The 25,993-nt window shown below is 25.3% G+C and overlaps 5 protein-coding genes across 8 annotated transcripts; 4 read left to right on the top strand and 1 right to left on the bottom strand.

The window, feature by feature from the left end:
• Positions 1-1,236: 1,236 nt before the first annotated feature.
• Bma-arp-11 (Actin family protein) lies at positions 1,237-4,711 on the top strand (the record flags this gene model as incomplete). Of its 2 annotated transcripts, XM_043077972.1 has the most annotated exons (10): positions 1,237-1,388; positions 1,558-1,713; positions 1,943-2,159; positions 2,478-2,569; positions 2,913-3,064; positions 3,263-3,353; positions 3,423-3,504; positions 3,734-3,745; positions 3,866-4,076; positions 4,578-4,711. In XM_043077972.1, 10 exons carry the CDS (start codon positions 1,237-1,239, stop codon positions 4,709-4,711), a joined length of 1,299 nt encoding a protein of 432 aa, XP_042933906.1. The 2 variants fall into 2 exon arrangements, with proteins under 2 accessions (XP_042933906.1, XP_001895677.2); XM_001895642.2 differs by lacking the exon at positions 3,734-3,745.
• On the bottom strand, positions 1,925-2,351 carry Bm17449 (Uncharacterized protein; the record flags this gene model as incomplete). Its single annotated transcript, XM_043077973.1, has 2 exons — positions 1,925-2,170; positions 2,310-2,351. 2 exons carry the CDS (start codon positions 2,349-2,351, stop codon positions 1,925-1,927), a joined length of 288 nt encoding a protein of 95 aa, XP_042933907.1.
• Positions 4,712-9,486: 4,775 nt separating the features above from the next.
• On the top strand, positions 9,487-9,853 carry Bm3758 (ATP synthase epsilon chain, mitochondrial, putative; the record flags this gene model as incomplete). Its single annotated transcript, XM_001891516.2, has 2 exons — positions 9,487-9,501; positions 9,674-9,853. The coding sequence occupies 2 exons, from the start codon at positions 9,487-9,489 to the stop codon at positions 9,851-9,853; spliced, it is 195 nt and encodes a 64-aa protein (XP_001891551.2).
• A 460-nt stretch (positions 9,854-10,313) lies between these two features.
• Bm10241 (Uncharacterized protein) lies at positions 10,314-17,790 on the top strand (the record flags this gene model as incomplete). 3 transcript variants are annotated; one of them, XM_043077969.1, is made up of 10 exons in its annotated part: positions 10,314-10,457; positions 10,745-10,820; positions 12,961-13,479; positions 15,343-15,416; positions 15,522-15,632; positions 16,050-16,176; positions 16,367-16,444; positions 16,727-16,854; positions 17,147-17,223; positions 17,652-17,790. In XM_043077969.1, the coding sequence occupies 10 exons, from the start codon at positions 10,314-10,316 to the stop codon at positions 17,788-17,790; spliced, it is 1,473 nt and encodes a 490-aa protein (XP_042933903.1). The 3 variants fall into 3 exon arrangements, with proteins under 3 accessions (XP_042933903.1, XP_042933904.1, XP_042933905.1); XM_043077970.1 differs by lacking the exon at positions 12,961-13,479; XM_043077971.1 differs by lacking the exons at positions 10,314-10,457; positions 10,745-10,820 and having other exon boundaries at positions 13,044-13,479.
• Positions 17,791-21,602: 3,812 nt separating this feature from the next.
• On the top strand, positions 21,603-25,545 carry Bma-ttc-4 (Tetratricopeptide repeat protein 4, putative; the record flags this gene model as incomplete). Its single annotated transcript, XM_001898549.1, has 10 exons — positions 21,603-21,740; positions 21,949-22,071; positions 22,227-22,350; positions 22,697-22,839; positions 23,345-23,462; positions 23,802-23,899; positions 23,986-24,129; positions 24,483-24,652; positions 24,805-24,889; positions 25,477-25,545. 10 exons carry the CDS (start codon positions 21,603-21,605, stop codon positions 25,543-25,545), a joined length of 1,212 nt encoding a protein of 403 aa, XP_001898584.1.
• Positions 25,546-25,993: the final 448 nt, after the last annotated feature.

The following is a 25,993-nucleotide window of genomic DNA, read 5'->3' as shown; positions in this document are numbered from 1 at the left end:
TTTTTTGTTTTAAATTTCTGATTCAAATACACAAGCAAAACCAGTGGTAAATTTTACTCTTTCCTTTTTTGTCATAAATTTAATTCAATAAATTTTTTCATTTCTTCACTCATTCACATACACACTCTCTCTTTCTTCTTCACAACTAAATTCTTAGCCTAATCAAAGGAATTTAATTTGGTGAAAAAATTTGGAATCAAAATTTGAAATTTCCTACTGCTCTCTGAAACTTTGACAATGTTTTAAGTACATAGGTGAGTATTAATTCTTTTTTTCTTTTTAAATTTAAGATTTTTGCAACCTTTTCTTTGTCCTTTAAAATCATACATAAAAGATGTAAATTCAAAATAAATTGCAAATTATTTATTAAATCTCAATTTTATTACAAAAAAATTATAAAATGATAAAGAATTCTATAGAAAAAAAAAAAGAATTATAAAAAAAAGAATTACGAATATAATGGGATGAGATTAGTAAATTTCATAATGATCAATTCATTAGTGTCCTAAGCACTTTTTTGCAATAAACTTAATCCAGTAATATTTTTCGTTTTACAATATTCTCTGGGAAAAAATTTGGATATTTGTTGATGATTTTTTGCAGTTATTTCATTTTTTGCAATGCATTAATTTTATTAACTTATGCAGCCTTTTTATTTTCTTTATCGTCTATCTAATAACAAAACGTAAATATTTTCCATTTTCTCATTCTTTAACTACATACTCCTCATTTTTTGTCCAGTCTCTTCGTTTACTGGAATATTTCTCAGTAATATATCCATTTCAAATTAATTCTTATCAATCCTTAATTCTCTCCGTCAACATTATATTTTCCTTTCAGTTATAATCGAATTTTTCAAATATTAGTTTCTTTTTCTTTTCATCATACATATTAAGAATAACAGTATAAAATAATATGAATAACAATATAAAAAGTACCAATTATTCGGATATATGAGCCCTTTACTGGTTAACTCTAAATTTTATTTTCCGATCTGGATCCTTTCACAGTCTGATTGCGCCGATATATTCGCTCATTTTTATTCCCGCACTCTCCATTTTATCTTTTTTATAAAAATGTTCTTCAACACTTTTTCATGTTCCAATGATTTATCTTTTTTGAATGTTTGAGTTCTGTGAAGCTTGAATGTTTTAGTCTTTGGGATTGTTAGTTTTGTTGTAAATTATTACTTTAAATTAATTATTAAATCCTATTGTTATAATTCAGTGTGATAGCATGTTGTCTGGTTTATCAAAACAGCGATCCCTTTCTTCGGTGACACCAGCAATGTTAATCGGAAATAGTCGATTGGATTCGTTATCGTTAGGTATGGTGGGCATGGATAATCGAGAAGCTGTGATCATCGATATCGGCGCTGTCCTAACCAAGTTTGTTCCATTTTTGTGCATTTTTGTACATTGTTTATTATGAAATATTTGAATCTGCTCCAGTTTTTCTATTATCTTTTTTATTTTTTACATGATTTTTTTTTTAATTATAACGAAAATAATTATAGTTGAACATAATTTATGATAAGTCACTACATTTTTACTTCAGAGTTGGTTATGCAGGTGAATTTGTTCCACGTGCAATAATACGAACAGAGTTGTTAGATGATTGTAGAGGTGAAACAGTAAAAGTTTTCGATGATACAATTAGTGAAGAAGAGCTTTATCGTAGATTGGTGAAATTTTTCCGAGAGTTGTTTTTCAAGTAAGTCATATATACTTTTATATTAAATATCTACATTGTAGTATATCATCATAAATTGCAATGACTTTACTTATGATTTATAGCTTCAGGAATCCCTTCCCATACACTTAATTTTATATTCGTCTTTAGTACAGTGTGATAGCATATTGTCAGGTTTTAGTTTTTTATAATCTTCACTCTGAAAAAATTTTACTGTAGAATTTAGAATTTATCACCTTACACTTGTTAGATACTTACTAACGGTTGCCAAAGATCGCCGAATTGTAATCGTTGAAAGTATTTTGACACGGACATCACATCGAAATGCCGTGGCACGAGTACTATTTGATGCTTTCGATGCTCCATCGGTACTTTTCGCTCCATCGCATCTATTGGCAACATTTTCATTTGGTGTCTCAAATGCTCTTGTTATTGATGTCGGATATTCGGAAGCAACTGTTGTCCCGGTAATAATACACTAGAATTTCGTGTAAAAAAATATCATTTGAAATATAACAAGACGAATACATTACCTGTAATTATGTCCATTTCTGCCAAAATTTAGAAAAAAGTTATAAATTACATGTCGGATCGAAGATAAGTTATATCTAGGAAACCAAATCACTAAGGTCTATCATGTAATTTTTTGAAGCACGCATCTAGCATGATTTTATCTGTTAATAAGTATTTAAGGCTTTAGAGCTTTATGCATTTAAGGCTTTAGAAGCTTTATGTATCACTTTCTGACACTTCAATTGGATTGCAATTATTTATTTAGTTTCTAGATTCTTGAAAGTGTCACTATGTTGTATCAACTGGAAACCTCATGTATTGGTGCGAAATATTTAGAAGAACGCGTTTACGAACTATTGCGAAAGTAAAATTTCATCTTTTTCTATTGCACGTTTATTGTTATTTGGCTTAGATTATTTAATTACAAGTAAATAAAAAATATGATGTAAATACTAAAATGTCAGGAAATTTTTTCTCTTAACTGGAGTTACGGCGACGAATACAGTCATTGCGAGCTATGCTATTAATGATTTTGTTTTAATGCAGTTTGATTTGCATATGAGAAAGCATATGACAGAATTGTTATTCGTCTTTTTGCTTATATGCGGATAAAGTAGAACAAAGGAACTTGGAATATTCTATTTTCGCATTAAAATTGCCCTTTATTTTCTCATTCCGACTGCGCAAGTTGCCATAGTTTTTTTCAGGTACGGCAAAGTATTGACGTTTTCGGGTGCTGAACGAGCATTAACTGATAGTGATGATTTGTTAATAAAAAAAGAACACATTTTAGAAGATATTGTTGTTAGGTTTTGTTTTGCTACCAAAATCGATCGTGGAAAAATGATACAAGCATCGGGTAGGTTACAACCTGCTTAAAATGTTGGAAATTGAATGAGCGGTCTTTTTTTTCTGGTTATCGATTATCTGTTAAAAAAGCTTTCAAAAATCAGCATCCAAGATTTTAATAATGAAGTAGGTTTATGAGATGAAAATTTAGCAAAAAAAGTAATATTGGTTGAACAACTTATGGATTGAAAGTTAATTTAAATTACAGAATATAATCCAGAACGTGAAATTCCGAAAGCACCTTGCGATGTTCGTTTACCATTTGGCGAAGAAATGCTTATTGTGCCGGGTCTTATAAGGTAAACTTCTGACTTAGTTCAAATTCAATTCTTTTTTTCAAAATTTATTATCCTTCTTAGTTAATGCAGGGAATGGACAGCGGAAGCAATTTTTGAAGAAAATGATGATATCAGATCATTACCACAACTAGTACTTGATGCCGTATATCGGGTAAATATTTCGCTTGCTTTAATTTATTATTATTCCAATCTCTCAGTTTGTTTGTGTTTTAAAATAAGGAATTTGGCGTATTGATTAAGTTTATAGTTAATTCCATCTCATGTTTGTTTCATTAATGGTAATGATAACTAGCTTTTTTCATGAAAGATCTTTTCTTAAAATATTATCAAGAAAAAGATTTGTTAATCTGTCTTTGTGTCCAATATTGTTTATGTTGCAGTTCAGAACGATGGTATAAGAGATGTGCATCCCAGGATATTGATTTTTCTGATAATTGATTTCTCTCCACACATTTTTTTTTTTTTTTTCTTTGCACTAAAACTTAACGCTCTTTTAATGACAAAGTATTTAGTGTCCAATTGATACAAGAAGAAAGCTGTTAGATAGTATAATATTGGTTGGTGGTACAACACGTATGAAAGGTTTCTATGCGCGACTTCGAGATGAAATTTTACATTTACTGACAGCACCAGCTTATGCGCAAAAATTAGGCAATATTAAATCCGTTAAATTTTATCGATTACCAAATACATCAATTGAATTATATGCTAGTTGGATTGGAGGTAATTTAAAAAAAATTTTATTCAGTTGCTATTTTAAATGAAACAACTTAATTTACCATTCATATTGAGTGATGGGCGCACTAGCATCTTATAGATAGATACAGGTATATAAGCATTATTGCTGAACAACTAAAAGCATTTCATTAATGTCAGAAATTTAATGATCTTTTTAATTAGTTTATGAGTGATAACATATAGCTACGACAATGAAAATAGTTAATTTAAAAGTGTGTAACATTCTAGAATTTGTTTAAGAAATACAGTGATTTTAATGTTTCGAACGTTGAGTAATCAAATTTTGAATTAGGCGATATACTTCAAAAATGTTGCCGCATTCTTAGGAATTTAAAGATGATAATGTGTTAGAACCATTAAATTTTTCTTTTTTTTTTTCAAAGATCTGAGAAAATTTTGATTTCTTTGATTACTCATTATAGGATTTGCTAATAAAAAAAAACATCGTTTTTTTCATACTTTGATACGTTTAATGAAATTTGACAGGTAGCATGTTTGGAGCTTTAGAAGTGCTGCAGTATCATTCTATGACACGACAGGATTGGAAGGCACACGGTAAAGTACCGGATTGGACGAGCAATGTTTATGAGATGAATCGAGATCCGGCGAGAAGTCGTTAAATTTCTTCTATAAACAGAATTTACTATCTTCTCGTTTACAAAACTTAATTTTTTGCACATAATATTTCTTATTTCTTAAGCTTTGTTAGGTAACTTTAGTGAATTCAGTCGGGAACGAGTTTTCTAGAAAAGGTGAGTTATTTCAGAGTTTTTCAAACTTTCTGTCCCTGTGCGAAATTTCTGTGGTATGCTTTAGGAATCTTTTTAAAAAAAAAGTTTTAAATGTTTGTTTTCGTTTTGGCCTATAAGTATTTAGTGTTGCTTTAATGTGCATATGTAAATTACAATTACTTAATCAATAAAGTAATTTTTTGGTGTTTTTATTGTGTATTTCATTGGTTCTTCTACCGGATTTCCTTTTTTTTTTCTTTTCGGATTTTTCTCAGTGTGCTTATTTTTTTATTTCAGGATGACTGAAAATTTTTATTTTGGGAGTGCATTAACTGTTTAATATATTTTCTTAGTGAACCATAAAATTCAAGAACCATTTTCCAAGATATTCTTCTATAGAAGTATGTTTTGGTATCTTTTTTTTTATTCTTTACTTTATTTTAATAATTTTTACTGTGATATTTTGTATTTTTTATTGTATTTGTTATCAGTTTTATAGTATTACGAGTTTCATAGATTCTTCTACTTCCTTGATATTCTGTATCTAACTTATTCATTTAATTTCTTCAATATAAGATTAAGTTAAATTTGACATAGGATAATGGAGTTTTTTTTTTTTTTTTTTTAACTTTGTTTTAGTATTTGGTAATATTCTAAAACTGATAACAGATATGACAAGAAAAATGCAGGACATCACAATAAAAATTATTAAAATAAAATAAATATAATGATAAAAGAATAGAGAGATTGAAAAGCTGAATAGAGAATTATATGGAAGATCATAGTTATTTGTGAAAATACTAATAATGTATGGCATTTTTTTTATCACTATTATTTGTATTGCAATATCACGAGAATATTAGTAAATATCAAAAGGAATAAACGAATAGAGAAATTGAGAAATTGGAAAAGTTGAATAGAAAATTCAAGAAGACAGTTTTTTTTTTTTATTTCTATTTGCATAAATTGCATTTATGTTTAATTCGTATTGATTTTGCTTCTTTTAACCGATGACCAAAATGGTTCTATTTTCTATTTGATATATTTCGAATTGAACTTTTTCTGCTATTTTTTTTTATTTTAACAAGATGAATTCTTGTTTTTTTTTAATCTTGAAAGTTGATTTTCGTTGGAGGAATTTCATTAATTATTATCAGATCTATTATTGATTTATCTTTGATTCAAACTTATACATAAACATTCAGTATTTTGGTAGTTTTATTTTTTTTTTGTTATTTATTTAATGATTCAATTAGACGCTTTTCGTGAAATAATATTTATTTCCTGCTTTAAGCTCAATATATTAAATTATTTGCAGGTTTACAAATCGAAATTCTATTTAAATTAATTGCAATTGCTCAAATTGTTCACTAATTTATCGAAGGTAAGTTTTAATTTCAATATTTTTTTTTCTAGATTTTAAGCCTTTCATTTTTGTGAAGGCTTATTAAGTTACTAAAAAAGGTAGTGGAGAATTGCTATTTGTGTAGTTTAGAAAAATGAGAAATGAAAATTTTTTGAAAAATGAAATGGTGAAAAACTTAATATATCAGGTGGTCACTAACTGTATTTTTTATACTTTGATTCGAAACTAAAGGTGAAACTCACACTTATTTTATTTTAAAGTTTGCTTTGAAGTTTTTTAAATTTATATCTTTGTTTTTTAAAAATAAGTTATTTCTTTTGTCCTTCTTACATGCTTACAGAGTTTCATGAAAGTTTACCTTATGTGACGTTCAAAATAGAAATATTAAAACTTTAGCTTAGAGATTTTCTTGTCCAACATAAGTTTATCTAACATCATATTTTCTCAAAAAAAAAAAAATGCTGTTAATTGGGAGGACTGAAATTGAAAAACAATTTTCAAATGTCGTACTTAGCATTTAAAGAGCATTTTTGTCAAAGCGATCTTTCATTTTTCACTGGATTTTTTTTTTTATTCATTCAAGCCAAAAGTTCTAAACTTAAGGATTTAAAACAAAGAAGTTCAAAACAAAGTTTATATTAAAAACATTTTTTTAGCTCTTAACATTCATTTTTTAATTCAGAAATTTAAGCAATGTGGATTTGTTCATTTCTTTTTTTTTTTAACTCCAATTTGAGAAGTGAAAAGACGAAAGGAATGATTTAGCTTTCGTCTGAATAATGGAAGTAATCCATTTTGGATCTGTTATCCTATTTCTGTTATATATCATTCATATATTTGTCAAAAATTCCATTATTTCATTTTATCGTTAGTTTGTCTTCTCTACATAACTCTTTATATAAATCTATAAAAATGGTTGATTAAGTAATATGTTAGTTATCAAAATAATTTATTACAAATTTATCATTCATAAAAAAACAAGCAGTTTGTTTACATTGTATAATATTAATGATTTCCATTTTTTCCATTTTTCCCAGTACCTTAATCTTTATTTAAAATTGATGATATGCAAATGTAACGAAATAAAAATCACTGTTAAATATGTGCATATAAATTTTCAATATACAAGGAAAAAGTGAGAAAAGATCTTTTTACATTTTTTTTTTTTTTTTCATAAATACTGAGGATGTCAAAAAAGATAATGGTATGTATTTGTAAAAAAGGAAAACATTAAAATATTATCTAAAATAGAAAAATATTAAAAATTAATGGCTTTGTTTCTTTCAATATTGGAAGCTTTTATTTGGTATATTAGTCATTTTTCTATTAAAAAAAAGACAAAAAAATTCGCAAGAAATGTAATTAATTAATATTGTTTTCCTTACTGATAATTTTTAATCTACTATAGCTTTCATTTCTACTTTGGTTTTTTCTTACCTTTATGGAATATGTAATTTTTTTTTAAATAATATTAGTGCTCACATGCTAGTATTTAACTTTCTTTCTTTTTTTTTTTCCATTCATTATTATAATAGTTTTAAAAAAATTGAAATCTTGAAATTTTTAAGTTTTATTAATTAAATCTTTCGATTAGATAGTTGCTAAGCTTTGCATATCTTTTTTGTTGTATAGAATGCTGACATAAATTGCAGCTATTTCAAACGTAGTAGAATAAATTTTTGTAAGAGAGTTTAAAAAGTTAAAAATGTATTATTGTGTGATAATCTATTTTAAATAAAATATGTATTTTATAATGAATGAATAAGATGATGATGAATAAAATAAATGAACTAAATTCGGTTTAGTTTAATAATTCATATCGATATCATATGAATTAATCATGTGAAATAATTAATGATAAAATGAATAATCACATGTGTAGTTTCATCTTATGCTTTTTTTTTTTTTTTTTTGATAATAATTTATTAATGTTTAGGCAAAAATTAAAAGAAATATTTGTCAACAATAGGATTATTTATTGTAATAATAAGAATTGATAGGTAGCAATATAAAGTATGATGATAATAAAATGGATAAATAGTAATATTAAATTATGAATTATAATAATATAATATTGAATTAATTAAACTATACGAAATAATAAATGAAAAGAATGAAATATTCGTAGGAGAATAATCGTTGCTATTATCTTTCATATTGTTAGTTTTCCAGTTAGCTCTACTAATTCCATCAATTTTTTTCGAGGAAGCTTTTCGAAACAACTCATTTCAATTTATCCTAATTCTTTCTTTTTTTTTTTTTGCAAGAAAACAAAGTTTTGTCATCATTGTGAGGTTTTCCCTTTCATTTTTCATCTTTTTTTCTGCCTTTCTTTTTTTTGCACCTTAACATTTATCAATTTATATAATTACTTAAATGATATCATTTTTAAATTGGAAAATAATTTCATTGATTATAATCCGTTATTTATTTTTGAAATAAGGAAAATAAAATTTAAAAAAAAAAAAAAAAAACTTAAAACAGGGGAATAGAAATAGCTTATGCCATTTATGAAAATATATGTAAAATTTATGAAATATGATTTTAACATTGATATGAATAAATTATAATCTTTATTACTAGGGAAAAATGAAGTAAACGAAACACGAGAATTTGTAAGAATTGCTTATTGTTTGGTTGATGATCTACTGATAATAAATTGAATGATAAAATGATTTGATGATCGTTGTAAATTTGATTACACTATCAAATGTATCGGAGAAGATATATAATATTGTTGTGTAATCGAATACTGTTGATAATTTTATAACATTTTGTGGAAATTTTAATTTTATTCTTGTTATTTTCTCTTCCTTTTTCGCTTCATTTTTTTTTTTTTTTTTGAAATTTAATATTGGAAACGGATTCTCAGTTTATTCAGCTGAACTAGCAATTTTCCACTAAATTTGGTATGAACAGGTTGATAGAAATGTGAAATGGGAGAAATAAATTTTTTTTTTTTTTGATTTTTATTTCGAAATTGAAAGAACCATTTCAATTTTCATATCTTGATTTTTTGTTAGTTAAAGAAATGTTCTCATTAATATAATTATTAAAAATACTTCCATATGTTATTACATTATATTGAAGATGTTTGAGAAATTTTATTGAACGTTTGAATTTCATCTTTCTTAACTTCATTCCTTTGTTCATTCAGTTTCCACAAAATTTCCACAAAAATCACAATTTTCACTTGTGATTTCTTCCAATCTAAAACTATTGAGCATAACTTCTCAAATTGATACCTAATTTAATAGAATATTGAAAAGTATACTTTAAATAAACTTTAGAAATAGCCATGCTAGAATCAGTGGTTTCTTTTATCTTTAATAGTATTAAAATTTTTTAGGTAATGTTTGAGTAAATCAAATGATATTAAGTTATTAAGCAAATTGTAAATTTTGATGAATAAGTAAATTTATGATAAGAAAAATATGTCACATTTGTTATCATGAGAATTTTTTGTTTCTTTTTGGGAATTTCAGGATAATATCAAAAGAATGTGGCGTCAAATGGGCATCAATTATGTACGATACTCACAAATTGCAGCGTCAGCTACGCGAAAATGTCTGAAAAAAGGATTGAAGAAAGAAGCGGAAAAACCGGTGACAACAAGCGTGAAAATTACGTCGTGGGAAAACGGAAAACCATTGAAGAAAGAGTGAAATAATTCGCTATTATTGTCATCTAATTTCAATGAATAGTCTTTTTTTTTTCCTTATTTTATTTTTTTTCTTTTTTTGTATTTTTCATAACCTCAAATGTTAGGGATTATGTTATAGTTAGGAGTATTTTTATCTCGAATTTTCAACTTTTTTCTTTTGTTTTTTTTTTGATCGATTCATTCTAATGATATAATTTGCATTTTGCAAATTTTTGCTTCATCATATTTTTGCTCATACTATTTTTCAGTAAGAATTTTATGCATTTTTATGAGATTTTTAGAAAAATTTTTTAGACTGCTAAAAGTAATAATTAATATTAATAGTATTTTAGTATAGGTTTAATACTTATCATCATATTGTTCAATATGCGAATATGATTGTAATTATAATGCATTTCGTGTTGCGTTGAATTTATCTCTATATGCATGAATAATTAATGAAATAAATTAAAATTTCAGGAATGAGTACAACAATAAATAAAGCAACAGCTATAATTGATAGCACAGAGTTTGATGAGGAAACATGGCTTATTGAACCACCTAATTTATCATCAACACAATCAAATAGCATACAAGAATCTGGACGAATTGTTGAATGGTTACAGGTTAGTTACATCTCTCACTTTTTTTTTTTTTCACCAAAAATTTGTTAAAAAATTGCTGTAGTAATTTTAATTAAATTAATTGAAAAATAGTAGTTAGGAAAAAAAAATTCAAATGTTATTTATAAATTATAAAGGTGTTCAAAAAAAAAAAAAAAAAAAATTGTTCGAAAATATAATATGAAATGTGTTCTAGAATGCAAGGATTCATGATAATTATATGTGATAATTATTCGTCATCTTTTTTTTTTTTTTTTCACTTTTATTTACTTGATATTATGATATTACAGGGTGCAGCAATGAATGTTGATTTCCAGACACGAAGTGCATTAAGCAGAAAATTAGCCAGTCAAGCAGCTAGGAAAAGTTAGTTTAAAATTATTTAATAATAGTAATTGTTAGTATAAATTTGTTATGTTAATTAAAAATATTAAATGTTTAAGCATAAATTTCTTAATAATTTTTCTCCATTTCTTTTTTTTTTTTTTTTTTTTTCGAAAATTATATGAGAGAAAGAATGAAATATATATATATTAAAATTTTAGATTAGACAATTAAATTATTTAGCAAATATTGATAGAATTATTAGGAACAAAAAAAAAATTCCATCCTTCTTTTGATCTAGCAATTACTTAAGAAAGGAGAAAAAAAACAAAAAAAAAATGCATTCACTTATCAAATATGCGTGAATTAATTAGATTATTAATGTTAATTTCTTTTTTTTTGAAGAAAAAGTTTTAAAATTTTTGATGAAAATTATTCATATTATTAACAATATTTTTTGAAATATAGAATTTGTTTCATTAGTTTTTGTTGATTTTTTATGATCATTTTATAATCTAATTAATTCATGCATATTTGATAAGTGAATGTATTTTTTTCATATTATCACATATGAATATTGTTGATAACTTTTTAAAATATGATACTATTTAAGAAGAAACTTTTCATTTCATATCAACTATCTGATTACTTATTTGCATTACATACATTTCATTTTATAATAATTGAAAGATTATTCTTTCGTGATGCATTACTCTCATTTATATTTTTCAAACTATTTGAGTAATATTATTAGTTTTAAAATTGAAATTAAGATTTCCAATTAATTAAAGTTTTGGAAAAAATAGTTTCTAATGAAAAAAAAAAGGAGGATAATAAAATGTGTTACTTTCAAAACTAATTTTTGATGAAAGACTTACAAACGCATTGCTTACATAAATTTTAGATTAAATTCTTGAATAAATTAGTTTTGCAGTTAGCGTAGCAGAAATTCATTTATCCATTGTTATTCTATATTTTTACTTATAACATTTTTTGTTTTAAATTTTTGTATTACTCATTTTCCAATTTTTTCTTTTTTCTTTTTTTTTTTGTTATTTTCAACTCATTATTTGTTTATTGTTATTTGTTTCATTCCCTTTCTTTTCCTTTTTTTGTTTTTTAGAAAGGAAAAAAAATTGAAATGTTAAAAATTACTGGGATTTTTGCTAGAATTATCGTTTAATCATTTAACATAATGTATCTTTTCGTGATTTATTAGTGTTACTGATCAGATCTGTTTAGTTTACTGGTTGAATTTTTTGTTTATAGTTCAAATTTTTTAAATTTTCAATACGCACTTTCTCGTTTCAAATTTCTTTGTTTAAATTACTCGAACTACAACTCATTGAACTTACAAGTGAATTCACTTTCTATTTCACTTTTTTTTCTCTGATTTAATTTGAAAGTTAATAAATTTGAGGGAATGCTATAAGTTTAGGTGATTTTATAAATTAATTTTATGATTACTTTTATAGGCGTTTTTAGGTGGAATAATGTAAATAATTGATATAAATTCGTACAATTTAAAATCATTCTGCTAGTATTTTAATAAAAACACAAGTAAATTTGACAGTGAAAGAGATAGAAAAATAGAAATTATATGAGTGACATATTGTGGATTTTCAAAAGAATGCACATCACAATTTTTTATTAAACAATAACAAAAAAAAAAAGACGAACAAAGAAATTGTTATTATAGAGAGAAAATAAAAATAGTCCCGAGAGAATGCAGGAGGAGATTGCCGATATATTTTGGCATATTGTAAATATTTTCTTTCTAACTTATCCTCATTTCTTGTTTTCTCAATGATTTACTTACAAATACATTAAAAATTTTTTTCTTCCTATTTTTGTTTTCAAAAATTTCACTTCCAATTTATTGGTTTGTTTTGTTTGTTTATCTGTCTAATAAAATGCTTATTTATGTTTATGTTTAGTTGTTTGATTTATTCAATTTACTCTTCTAAAAAATTTATGCTTTATTATTATTATTACTGATATTGATATTTATTCTTATAATCACAGGTATTATTATTATTGTTATTAAATATTATTATTACTGATACTGATATTATTATTAGGTATTATTATTGTTATTATTAAATATTAGTATTATGTTATTATTTGTTATTATTTATCATCATTATTAATTTATCAACGGTTGCTCCAAAATATTTTCTAGAAAAAAGAGCTGAAAAAATACACGAAAAAGCGGAAAGTGTAGGTGGATATAAACGAGAACATTTGGCTCAAGTAAAGGAAGAAATGATGGAAATGAATCAAATCTATGGTGATAAGGATGATAAAGATGTTTTAAAAGGAAATACACCAAAGTGGTATGATAATAACTCTATGAATAAAAAATATCAGCAAATATGTTATGAAGGAAAGCAACAACAACATGATGTTACTACAACAATTACTTCTACTACTACTATTGCTACTGCTACTGCTACTACTACAAATGCTGCTAACAGTTCTACCATTGTTACTTCATCAACAGTATCACCCTTACTATCAACTGAAAATATGGCACTGATAACAAATGATAATGATAATGATGATGATGATAGTGATGAATTTTATGATGCAAGCTCGGATTTTAATAATGATATGCTGTTTTCATCTACTACTACTGCTACTACTACCACAATAACTGATAGTGCCAATATCATATCATCTACAATTGCATCACAAAACGGTAACAATCATTTCTTTCAATTGTTTTGATCAAATATTTCTTCTTCGTTTACTAAAATTATATATGCATAGGCATATCTAGTAATTTTAAGTAACTATTAATAATAATGAAGTGAAAAGATAAAATGGTTTGAATTTTTTTGATAATAAGGAAAGAAATTTAATTTTGAAAAAAATTTTTTTTTCATTAGTTATTATAATATCTGTTTTTCCTTCTTTTTTTTTTTTTCTTTTTTTGCAATTTTTTTTTTTTTTTTTTTCATTTATTGCGATATCATTTTGTGATATGCCTATGAGATGAATACTTTCCAAAACTTTATGATTTAATTTGGCTTTTTTTTTTTTTTATTTTTTCCGTTAGCTATCAAATTTTTTTTTTTTTCTTTTTTTTTGCTGTTATTTATTTTGTAATGCTATTTTTTTCCTTTTTTTTTTAAAAGAGTTTCAGTTTATATATTTTTTGCAATATCATACATTTAATTTTGAAACAGTAAGGAATTGACATTTTTTAATTTGTTTTTAAAATTAAATGCAAGCAATTGATCTGATAGATTTTTAATGATTAGTCAAATATTTAATGATTATGAGCTAATTGTTAGATTAATAAAATGGAAATAACTTATAACTGAAAATTGAAAGTGAGAAGTAATCTACATAAAATGCATGATATAAAAGTAATATTTTAATTTTTTTTTTTTTTTCTTCTAGCATGCTTAGTTTCAAAACTTTGTTTAATTTTCGAGAATTTTTTTTTGCTTAATTTTTGTGATTTTTATCTTTGTAATGAATAGTATCATTGATTTCTTTCATGACATAATTTCTTTTTTTCACTTAAATTTTTGTTCATGCTTTTACATGCTTATGCTTTTTTTTAAAAAAAAGCTTAAATTTATATTGCAAAATGTTTTATCTTTGAAATTTATCAGAAAATAAATTGGAATTACGATTGAATGATAATTATGCATGTGGATCATATAGCACTTTGTTAATTGTTTTATTATATTTTGTAAAATATTAGCTTTTGATTATCTTCTTAGCAAATTCAAATTTCATTATGTTTGTAACGTTTGCTAATAAAATCCTAAAAATTCATGATATTGATCAAAATTAGAAAAACTCTTAAATGATTTAAAGTAAAAAGAAAAGGAAAGAGGAAAGGTGAGAATTTTTATTAAATCGTAGTGATTTCTTTGTCTAATAGCAAAACATTTATGTCACATAGAAATTTAAAATTCAAAAGATTGATATTTTATGAAATATAGTATACAGAAATTATATATATATATATATGTATGCTTTGATTATAATCATTTGTTATCATTATTTTGCTGCTATTGATTGCTTTTTCCTTATTAGTTTCGTCAATTATAAATAAATAATTCAGAAGTTCTTTTAATTTTAATTTGCTTTTATAAGCCATAAACATTTAGCATTTTATCATTTACATTCTTTTTATTCTTAACTTTTTTCATGCTTTTTTTTTTATTTTATTTTTTCTTATCCTTTCTGTTTTCACAATTTTTCAACATATAATTTAAGAATTATTATAATTATAATAGTAATACAGTAATATATCATTCATAATCAATTATGTTAATAAAAATTTCCCTCCCTCTACTTTTTCTCCGCTCTCCAAAACAAAACTAAATGTTATACTATTTTTCTTTTCATATTTCTTATTTCTTTTCCTTTTTTCCTGTTTTTCCTCTTTAAATTTTCTGAAATTTTACGACATTTTTTCTCTATTTTCTAACATACTAATTTATTTATGTGCAATTTTAAGAATTAATTTGCTCATCACAAAATTGCTTAATAATTCAGTATTTAAGATTTGCTCACTGATTTTTTTTATTCGAAATTTTAGATTCACGTGGTAAAGTAATTTCGAATGGAACATCACTTGCAGCAATAAATGAATGCATTAAATCGTCTGCAGATGTAATTTTTTTTTTTTTCTTTTTTAAATTACAATATGTAATCAAAAAAAAAATTTGACAATATGTAATGAAAATTTTTGAGTAATTACTGGAACAACAATTTTAGTCTAGCGCAAATAGCAGCATCAGCTTACTGAACTCAGATCCTTCAATTCATGAATCACGACAAGTTCGTCAAGTTAACACTGCACGTGTTCCACCGATGATTGCGCAAAATGTCGGTACTACTTTGTTAGAATATTTTTGCTTACTTAATTTTCTAGAAATTCCTTACGAATTTCCCTACTCGAAGTCATATACATTTAATAAATAACGTTTAAAGAATATGATAATAATAATAATAATAAATGATTAATGATAATATTAATATTAATAACAATAATAATGATAATATAGTACTAATATTAATAGTAATATAAATAAATAAATATAAGACAGTAGATATGATTAACAAAAACTGATCTATTTGTTACAAATTTCTTCCTTCAGTTTTTGGTTACTTTTACCTTACTGTTTTATCAATAAAATGAACTTATCAGATCTTAATTATTTTATTTTTAGCTTAATTTAATATTTCTGATTATTCTAAAGATATATTTCTTATTTCAGCTATTATTCAAATACTTTTTTTTAGCATGCTTCACAGCGATCATCAGTATTAGATAAGTCAAAATCATTATATAGATCAACAAAATCTCATTCACCATCTACACAACCGGATTTAAAAGATATTAAAAGTATTGTTGAACGACAAGAAGCAGGTTTCTGTTTGTAATGCTTCACAGTTCCTTTTTTTTTTTTTTTTTCGAATAATTCATGCATAATTCCGGAAAAGATGTCTTTCTTTGATTCAAATATTTTTCGAATTTCTTTTGATGTTGAATGCTAAATTGGAGTAGTTATTGTTTTTGTATCTCTTCGATTTTATGCTCAATTTAATTTTTTTTAAAGAATTACGAGAAGAATTAAGCAGACTGAAATCCAGTGTTCAGGGTGATATTGCAAGCAAAACGTTTTCCTCATGTGCTCGTTAGTTTTTGATCTTTATTAATCAGTCTGCTAGAACATTATTATACTTTAGTCTTACTTAAGACAATGTTGAAAACAAAAAGAGAAAATGGAGGCTTTTTCCTTATTTGAACAATAGAATTGAATTTTCACTGAATAAATGAAAATATTTTATATATTTTCTATTGTTACTACTTCTCTCCTTTAATTCTTCATATTGCATTTTTTCACTTCCATTTTTCAAATTGTTTTTTTTTTTTTTTTTTTTTTTTAACTACTTAAATTACAATTATTACTTTGCAGATAATTCTCAGGTGCAATCTACAAGACGAGGAACGATGCCATTAGCATCATCAAGATCTACTGAATTTCATGCAAATAATGCAAAACTATCAGCTGTTTCTATACCATCATCTGTTTTTCATGCTTCTGTAAGACTATATCTTATTTTGATAAGAATTATTGTTAACTGATAATAAATAATATAGGATAGTAAATCATCATATACTTTATATATAGCAATTGTTGAGCTTTTTGATAAGGAAAACTTAGAAATTAGTAATATATTAATCTAATATTATTCATAGTTAATTATTGTTCATAGTTATTTGCTAAAATTGATAATTCAAACTTATTCATTATGAATTAGTTTTGTAATTATGGAATAATTATCAGTAAACTATTGATAACTCTTAATGTACTTTTCTTTTTTTTAAATTTCAGCGATTACCAACCCCAGTTCGAAAGAGTCTTGGACGCAGTTTGATTCCCACACCACGTGCTTCTGCACTTACTAGATCGTATGTTAATTAATTTTTTTTTTTTCTTTTTGTTTCAATATTTTACTTTAATTTTAGGAATTTATTGATGTAGAATAATTTTTGCTAATTTAGGAGGAAATTAAAGTGAGAAAAGTATTCGCTAATTTATCAGTTAACGTGCAATAGTTTTTTTTTTCTTGCTTTTAAATTTGCTGACCTGAAATGTTTTGTCTATGTTAAATTAGTATAATGTAAAAGAAGCTTTCATTAAAATTGAGCTTAGCTTAATGGAAAAATTTTATCGAAATTAGGTTTATATGGAAAAAATTTTTTAACTTTATTTTAGAATTTTTTTCAAAAATAAATTAACGCTATAAGTTGTAAATTATATTAAGCTAGTTTTACAGATAACATGGAATAATTATTTATGTTTTCAAATTTAAAAAAATTTTTTTTTTTTTTTTCAGAACTATTCGTGGTTTAGCTGGCGGTAGTACACCATCATTAGCATTATCAGCGCAACATTTATACGATGATACACGTTCGGAATGTGGTAGTGGTGGTATGTCACATAATGAGCAACGATGGGCTGATGAATGCTTCTAAATTATACAATGAAAAAAGGAAGGGAAAAAAAAATGAACTAAATTAGATTATTACTATTCTAATAAATAACTTTTTTTTTTTGCTTTTACACTAGAAATTATTTATTCGCTTTGCATAATATTTTATTTTGAAATGATAAGTGTGAATTTTATTGTCATTTTTATAACTTTGTTTGAATAATTCAGGCATAAATATGGGGAAAAAAATGATTACCTTGATATTTTCATGATTAATAAAAAACATGCATATCAGTGATGATGAATATGTATCATAGTTTTTTGCAAAAGAAATTATCATGGTAGTTATTGAAATTTGATTAAAAATTCCTTTTTTTTTGTTACTTTTAAATTAAAATTCACTAAAGTTGAAACAGAGGAATGTTTGACTTTTATTGATTAAATTTAGGTATTTGGTATCTTATTTTGAATTTTTTATTACCATCAAATGATGGCTACGTTTTTGGTTTTCAATATTTATTGTTCAATTTCAGTTTATGTATACATTTTCTTATCATGCAATATTTGATAAGTTAATGACATAATTGGTAGTTTTACTTTCCTATTTAGTTTTGTATAAAATTTATTTACAATCTTTTTAGGTATAAGATCAATTTTTTTTTTCTCTCTCTCTCTCTCTTATCGATTTCAAGAGATAACTACTGAATTTTGATCTAGGATAATGATTTTATAAAGAAGAAAAAAGGAAAGAATAGAAATTCTGTTTTGATTAAAATCTTGCTACATAATAATTTTTTGGTGCATTTATTATTGTGCTTCTAGCAAAAGTTAAATTAACAGTAATTTGTAAAATTATAGGTTTAATTGATACAATTATCTTCAAACATTACTTTTCGGATATATCACTTTTTTTTTTTCTTTTTTTTTAAAAAATTTTTGGTATTTAAATCTGATGGGTTGTTATTTTCTAATTTTCATTGATTTTCTTTCTTTCTTTTTTTTTTCTGTACAAGTACATATATACAGCTTATTTATGCTTTTTTTTTTTTTTTTTTGCACCTTAGAAAGTTTTTTTATCTCGCTTTTTTTTTTGGTCAATTTTCTCATATTTTTATTGTTATTATAATATTGAGATATCAGATTAGTTACAATTTCTAGTCGTAGGAAATATTTTTGTCTTCCATTTTTTTGCTTTTTCATCATTTTTAATTAATTTATTATCTTATTGATACATTACTGTTGAATGAAAGCTTGTAATAGATTTTATTGTATATTGTAGATTTATTTGTAGCAAATTTTTTTTTATTCAAATTATTGTAAAAATGAATCAATTATTAATTAGAAAATACATTTTCTTTATGTTATTGCTTTCCTTTCTTTTTTTTAAGTTACACTTTTATTTGTAGTTTTCTTTTTTTTTTTTTTCAATGCTGCACCTTTTCTATGTGTGTGTGTGTGTTTTTTTTTTCTTTTAATTCTTGCGAAAGTTGAAAAAAAAAATAAAAATTTGAAATTTTCATTATACATATTTTACAGGTAAAAAAAAAGACGGTTCTATTGATTACTGATATAATTGTTAATTTGCTCATAAAATTTATCAATTTTCTATTTCACTTATTTAATATTCATTAGATTAACTAGGAACTAAAAGTAATGTCATATAATAGATTGATTTGACATTAGTTCGTATGTCAAAGGATCGTTGTCGATATTGAATTTCAGGTTTGGAGGAGGGAAGGTCAGGTATAATTCGGAATTTGTCCAATTTTCCGTTTTTTTTTTTTCTTTTTAAGATGTATTTTGTGATAATTGTATAAAAGAAAGGAGAAGAAAAATATGCTAGTCGATCATTTATTTTCAGCACAATATTCTTTATACTTATGTTCTGGGTCAAAGGTCACGAAACCTCCGCGTATTTGAATGTTTCATATTTATATAATAAGGTTTTCAAAAATTTTTATAAATATTACTAATCATTGGTATTAATTAGTGATAATAGAAGGAAGGAATAAGTTTGAATAAAAAAAAAAAAAAAGATTTTTACTTTTTCTTGTTTTTCAAGAATTAATTCATCAGTTACATTGATAATTGTTCGGCAATCAATTATACCACTTGTTTATTTTGTTTACCTAAATATTTGTTGATAAGTTGAATTTTAATTTTAATTTCATTCCTTCACCTGTGAAAAAAAAAAAAAAAACGAAAAAAGGAATGACATGAAAATTATCTGAAAGACAAAGACAACAAAGAGGAAGAGAAAAGAAGAAAACAAAGGAAAAAATATGAAAACAGTTTCTATCAGTAATAATCAAACTTTTCACTAATTGTTTGTATTTAAAAAAAATTAAAAAAGTTGAACAGCTAACTCTTGAAATATCTATTTTCATTTTTGTTAGAAAATAAAATTTAAAATAAAAGTATTACAAAAGTAATTTATTCGTTTTTTTTTTTTTTTTTTTTCACTTCTTATACCAAAAAAAAATTTTGCTGCTAAAATTTCAAAATTAACATTCGTTTTAGCTATTGTTCATTTGTTATTTGTATAATTAAAGTTAACAATTAATATTTACTTTTACTTAGCTTACTTAAGTTAATATCTATTGCCAATTAATCCGTTATTAATAAATTAATTATTAATCCAACAATGTAAAATCATTTTCTGATTGTATTACAATAAATTTATTAATGGAAGAGAGAAGAAAGAAAGAGGAAAAATATTTCATTTTATTTAATTGTTAAAATTTGAAATAAGTCCATAGTTTATCATTTAACCTTTAACCTTTAACGTTAACATTTATCAGACCATAATGAATTATCATATGTCATAGATAAGTGAAATTTTAATCGAAAAAAAGAAAATATTTAGCATATTTCGAACTGCAAAGCTATCATTCATTCTGTTTTAAATGAAATTCTAATTTTTCATAGCGTTGACAAGCATTGATGCAAACAAACATAAATTGTTGTAATCTATCGATTTGTATTAGCTTCATAGTAATGTATTTATTCCATATTTGTTCCAACATTTTTCATTGACCGATTGTGTAGGGTCAAAGGTTAGGTGATAGTTTTTAGGTTTGCTTTAAGTTTTGTACCATCATATTATTGCTGCAATTTCAAATTATTGCTGTTAATTAATTCGGTTCAAGTTTGTTTATTTTGTTAGCAAAATGTTGTAAAATCAGTGGTATAGTTGTACTAATTAAAAAAATTGTATACTTTATTATAAATCTTTTAGGAATTGAACTCAAGAAAAGAATGGAACTGTCTGACCGGAAATGGAAAACATATGAATGTCTTATCAATAACTTTTTTCTCATTTGATAATTTTTATTTATTGTTGTGTCAAATTATTATGTAAGATGTTATTATGTTTTTGTTCTGTTTTTTTTTTTTTTTTTTTTTTTACTGGACTAAATATGTGTTATACAATGACCCTGCTATGATCGTCTTGTTTTTTTTTTTTTTTTTTCTAGCTTTCTACCTTTTTTAAAATTTATCAAAGAAAAATTATAACTTTTAGTTCTTGTTATTTAAGCGTATTGTTCTCATTTTCTTGTTTACCGTACGAAATTTTGGTGTCCCACTTTTCTCATTCCTAACTATTTGAATTTATTTCTTTTTTCCCTTCTTCTACTTCGTTATATATTATTTACGTAAATTATTATTCTTACTATATTTCCATTTTTTTTTCTAATTATTTCTTCATCTTTTTACTTTTTTTGTTCATCCAAAGATGGAATTTTATGCCTAACCAATGAATCATTTGTTGACTGGTAAACGATATATTCTTAAGCTTACCAGAAACTGTCGATTTTTTCAGTTCTTGCAATTTTCTCATATTTTGTGACGATAATGGACTCATCAGGAGAGTTTGTAAAAGTGGACTCATCAGGAGAGATAGTGACATCGATGACTGATTTGGAACGAACTAAATTGGCTGAAGAATTGGACGACGATTTGGATTATTTTCTTGATAGCCTTGCTAAACAGGTTTCTTATAATATTTTATTTAAATAGGTTTGCATGATTATCTCACATTTCTGATAATAATTCATATGTGTTTCTGTCCTATTAAAAAAATAAAAATAAACACTTGTGAAGATTATGTTTGCTGTTCCAGTAAAGAGGTAGAAAACAAACATTTAACAGAGATTTCTAATATTAATTATGTGCTTTTTATTTCAAAGAAAATTTAAAGGAACCAAAGAAACCATTTGTTTATGATGAATGGTGTAGGGAGATCGATCAACATCCAGCATTTATGACTGTTTTAGAACCCGATAAAAATGGCGAATTTTCAGAGGCTATTCAAGCTTTACAGGTATAGGTAATAAACATAGTTATTTTTCTTATGTAACATTTTTTTTTTTTCTCCTGTTTATTCAGTATTTGAACAGAAAACGTGTTTTTATATCCGTTTCATTTTTAATAGGCTTCAAGTCATGAAATATTTGCTAAATATTAGCTTTCTTTTAGGCATTAAAATACGAGGATGATGAATTAGAGGATCGACGGGCGGCTGCAGAAAAACATAAATTAGATGGCAATAAACATTATAAGTATAAAAAGTATCACTGGGCTATCAATAGATATACAGATGGTATTTTATTTGCTGTAATCATTTGAATAAAAAGCATTTTAACATCCTTGGAAATCTCTTAGGAGAATGACCATTTAACATTTTTAAATCCGATAAGAGCTTGAACTTCCTCGATTTACTATCGTAATTCTCCGATTAAAAGAATTTTGATGGTAAATGCGTAAATCATATCGTCCAATGTTATTTATTACCTTCTAAGACTACTGGGACGTTACAATTTTGAGGAAACCTCAAGCACTTTTTCCTTCTATTAGTTTTTTGGGATGAAATAATGACCCAAATAGAAAAAATTACTATTGTTTTTATGATTTTCTCTCTGAATTTATTATGAATGAATTTAATATAGGTATTAATCAAAGATGTACGGATCGGTCGCTCAACTCGGTTTTATATGCTAATCGAGCTGCTGCTCAGAAACGTATTGGTAATATTGGCTCTGCTTTCAGAGATTGTTTCTTTGCTCGTAAATTTAATCCTGATAATATGAAGGTTTCCACTTGATTCTAATTTATTTTTATAGTTACCGGTTAGGATAAATGATAATGCTTAGTAATTCGATTAGGCTAAAAATTGTATGGGTAAAGTAACTGAGATTCCTTAGATATTTTTTGCTTGCTTTATGACTGAGTAAGCTTGGCAGGACAGTATATAATTTTGCTCGAGGAATAGTTTCACCCATCCTTAACTAATATCATGAAATATTCAAGTTATCTCTTTGAATTTGAACTACTTACATCAGCCTTATCTATTGGTTCAGGCTGAGTTCCTTCTGTTTATGTAGATTGCTTTAACTTTGAATATACACCCATTGATGTAAATAAGAAATATAGGTGCATAATTTGCAGTTGGTGTCGTGTGTTGTGTGTGTTTTTTTTTTTTTTTTTTTTTGTGATTTTCTAATATAAATCGTGAAATATCGTACATTATCTCTACTGTTATTGAAGTTTCATATATAGATTTATAAAAATCAAGAAAAAAATTTGATAGTGTATAGGCAGTTATTCGTGGTGCTGAGTGCCTGGTGGAGCTTGGCAGAGGAAAGCAGTGCATGGATTGGCTCAAAGGTAGCAAGGAATATTATAAAGCGGCCAAGTGTATTTCATATAATCATAGTTCGTATTTGACCTTGTTAATTTTTAATCTTGCTAATTCTTCTTTGTTTTTCAGTGCATTATTCTCCTTAAGTAAGCACAAAAAAATGAGTAATATATGAAGAGTAGGATGATTAATGATATATAACCATATATAAAATGTTATGGTTTAAATTTAAAACGGCAAAGCAGCGAAGTATAAAAAATGAAGCAGTAAAATAAATAAGACATGATGTGAGTAAAAATTTATGAATTGTACTTTGTTAAATTATTTTTTAGTATTAAAAAGTATATAATTATTGTTTCGATAGATTACAGATTACTCCTTGTTATACATTTATTTTAAATCTATGCATTTAGCTCATAAAGCGGACGATGACTACGTAAATGAATTGTATGAAAAAGCGCAGCATCTTGCCTTAATTGAGGATCGAAATGAGCGAAAAAGACGGCATGATGTGAGTTTATCATGTTTACTAGATATACAACTGTGCAAAAAATCTTTTTTATTTCTCTTCCGCAATCTGAATTATAATACTTGCAGTATGTGAAAGATCTGACTGAGAAGCAGCGATTATTATCGGCATTTAAGGTGAGGGATATTAATTTTCGGCCACCTCTATGCTATGATAATCCTGAATTTTTCGAATGGTCACAAGTTGAAGTACAGTTACCAGTTCTACGAAAGGTAATTTGTTTCAATTGCAATAAAATCTTGAAATAGTTGATGCTGTTAATACCAGCTGGAATAAGTGAGAATATTGATATTCGCATTGTTGTTTCTACATAATCACATTGTGAACTTAAGTTATCTAGAATGTATTCCTTTTCATACTTTTTAATGTTAACTAAATTCACTTTTCTTTTATTACAAAATCATGCCTTTAATTCTATATATGTCCGAATGTTAGTAGGAACACCTTTTTCATCAATTCATTGCATTTATCTTATTGTGTTTGTTTAACACAATTTTAATTTAAATAATGAGGTTTTATATTTTACTATGTTATTTTACATAAAATAAATGTTATTTTCTTGCAGACTGAAAGGGTTTATGTGGATAATTGCGGTATATTACACTGGCCTATACTAGTGCAATATCCGGAAGTAGGAAAGGTTAATATAATAACTGATTGCTCCGAAGAAAATTCAATAACTGATATGTTCGGTTTTTATGAACAACGAACACCACATGATGATACCACGTTTAAGTAAGCTTTAGCTGTGATTCTTAAGATTAATTTCCTTTAATTGTCAAATGTTGAAACTTCTTTAATTTGCATAAAATAATAATATTTTCCTTTTTTTGTCATGAAAATGTTCGATATTTCGTGTCACTGGATTCGGACAAAGAATATAACAGCGCAGAACTGATGCCTTGGACAAGATTTAGGGAAGCATTCTCTATACCGGGATTTATTATTGTGCAGGGATTACCGACTATTCAGGTAAGGTCGATGACAGCGATTTGTTATAGAATCGATAAAAGTAGTTGATTGAGAGTTAATGGGCAAACCTGATATTTACTTATTTGCAAAGTTGTGGTTATTCAGGCATTTTAAAAAAAAAAAACAAAAACAAAATTGGTGGAGTCACTCGAAACACCAACTTTTCTGGTGTTTCGAACAAACTTTTTTCGAAAGATATTCAAGTAATCAATTTATTGTTTGGTACATTTAACTAGTTATGTTGACAGCTCAAGTTTTAAACTTATTTCTGCTAAATTTAATCTTCGTAGCTTTGGGAAATGAAGAAAAAACAAATTGTAAAAAAAAAAAAAAACATGCTTTAAAATGTAAACTAACTGTTCATTGAAAAGTGTTAGTTGTGAAATACTGTGCAATAAGGAAATAGTGCAATTAAGATATATTAAATCGCAGAAAAGATTTAAATGTTCAAATCAGTTTTAAAAAAGAAGTATGAAAAGGAATTGAGAAAAAGTGTAAAAAAATGACGTTAGTTGCAAGTGAAGACCTGAAAATATTTGGTATTTCAACCTTTTGAGCCATTTTTTTTTTTCATATTTCCACTTCAGATCTATACGAAAAAACATGCCGAAGCAAATTTTGTGAGAGTTGAAGATTGTTTCTACATAACTAAGTGAAAATGCATCATCTTTTAATGGTTTGCTTCTTGTATTTTTCATATCTTTTTTCTGTTCACGTCATTCAGGTTATATGCTCTTTCATATATTTATGTATATATTTATGTTTTCAGCATTTTTTTTTTTTTTCAAACCTAAATTTGTAGTTATTGCAAACTATCCAGTCAATGGACAAAAGCTGTATTCTCAGTAAAATTGTAAATTATATACGAAAAAAGCAAACATGATGGGATCTTGAAGGAATTTTATGATTGTCAATTAGTAAGCTGTTTAAATACTTCACTTTATTTGTTAAATTCATATTTTTTACTTTTATGACTTAATATATGGTTCTTCCTAACGATCCATATAAAATTACGTATGACTATTTAAAGTTATGGTTATTTATCGCTTTCCATGATTTAGTTTAACCAGTCCGAAAAACTGGAAATTCGGAAACATTATGAAA

The sequence above is a fragment of the Brugia malayi genome (assembly GCF_000002995.4).
Source record: "Brugia malayi strain FR3 genome assembly, contig: Bm_v4_Chr2_contig_001, whole genome shotgun sequence".
Classification (NCBI taxonomy): domain Eukaryota; kingdom Metazoa; phylum Nematoda; class Chromadorea; order Rhabditida; family Onchocercidae; genus Brugia; species Brugia malayi.
This window is presented reverse-complemented; position numbering and strand designations above follow the sequence as displayed.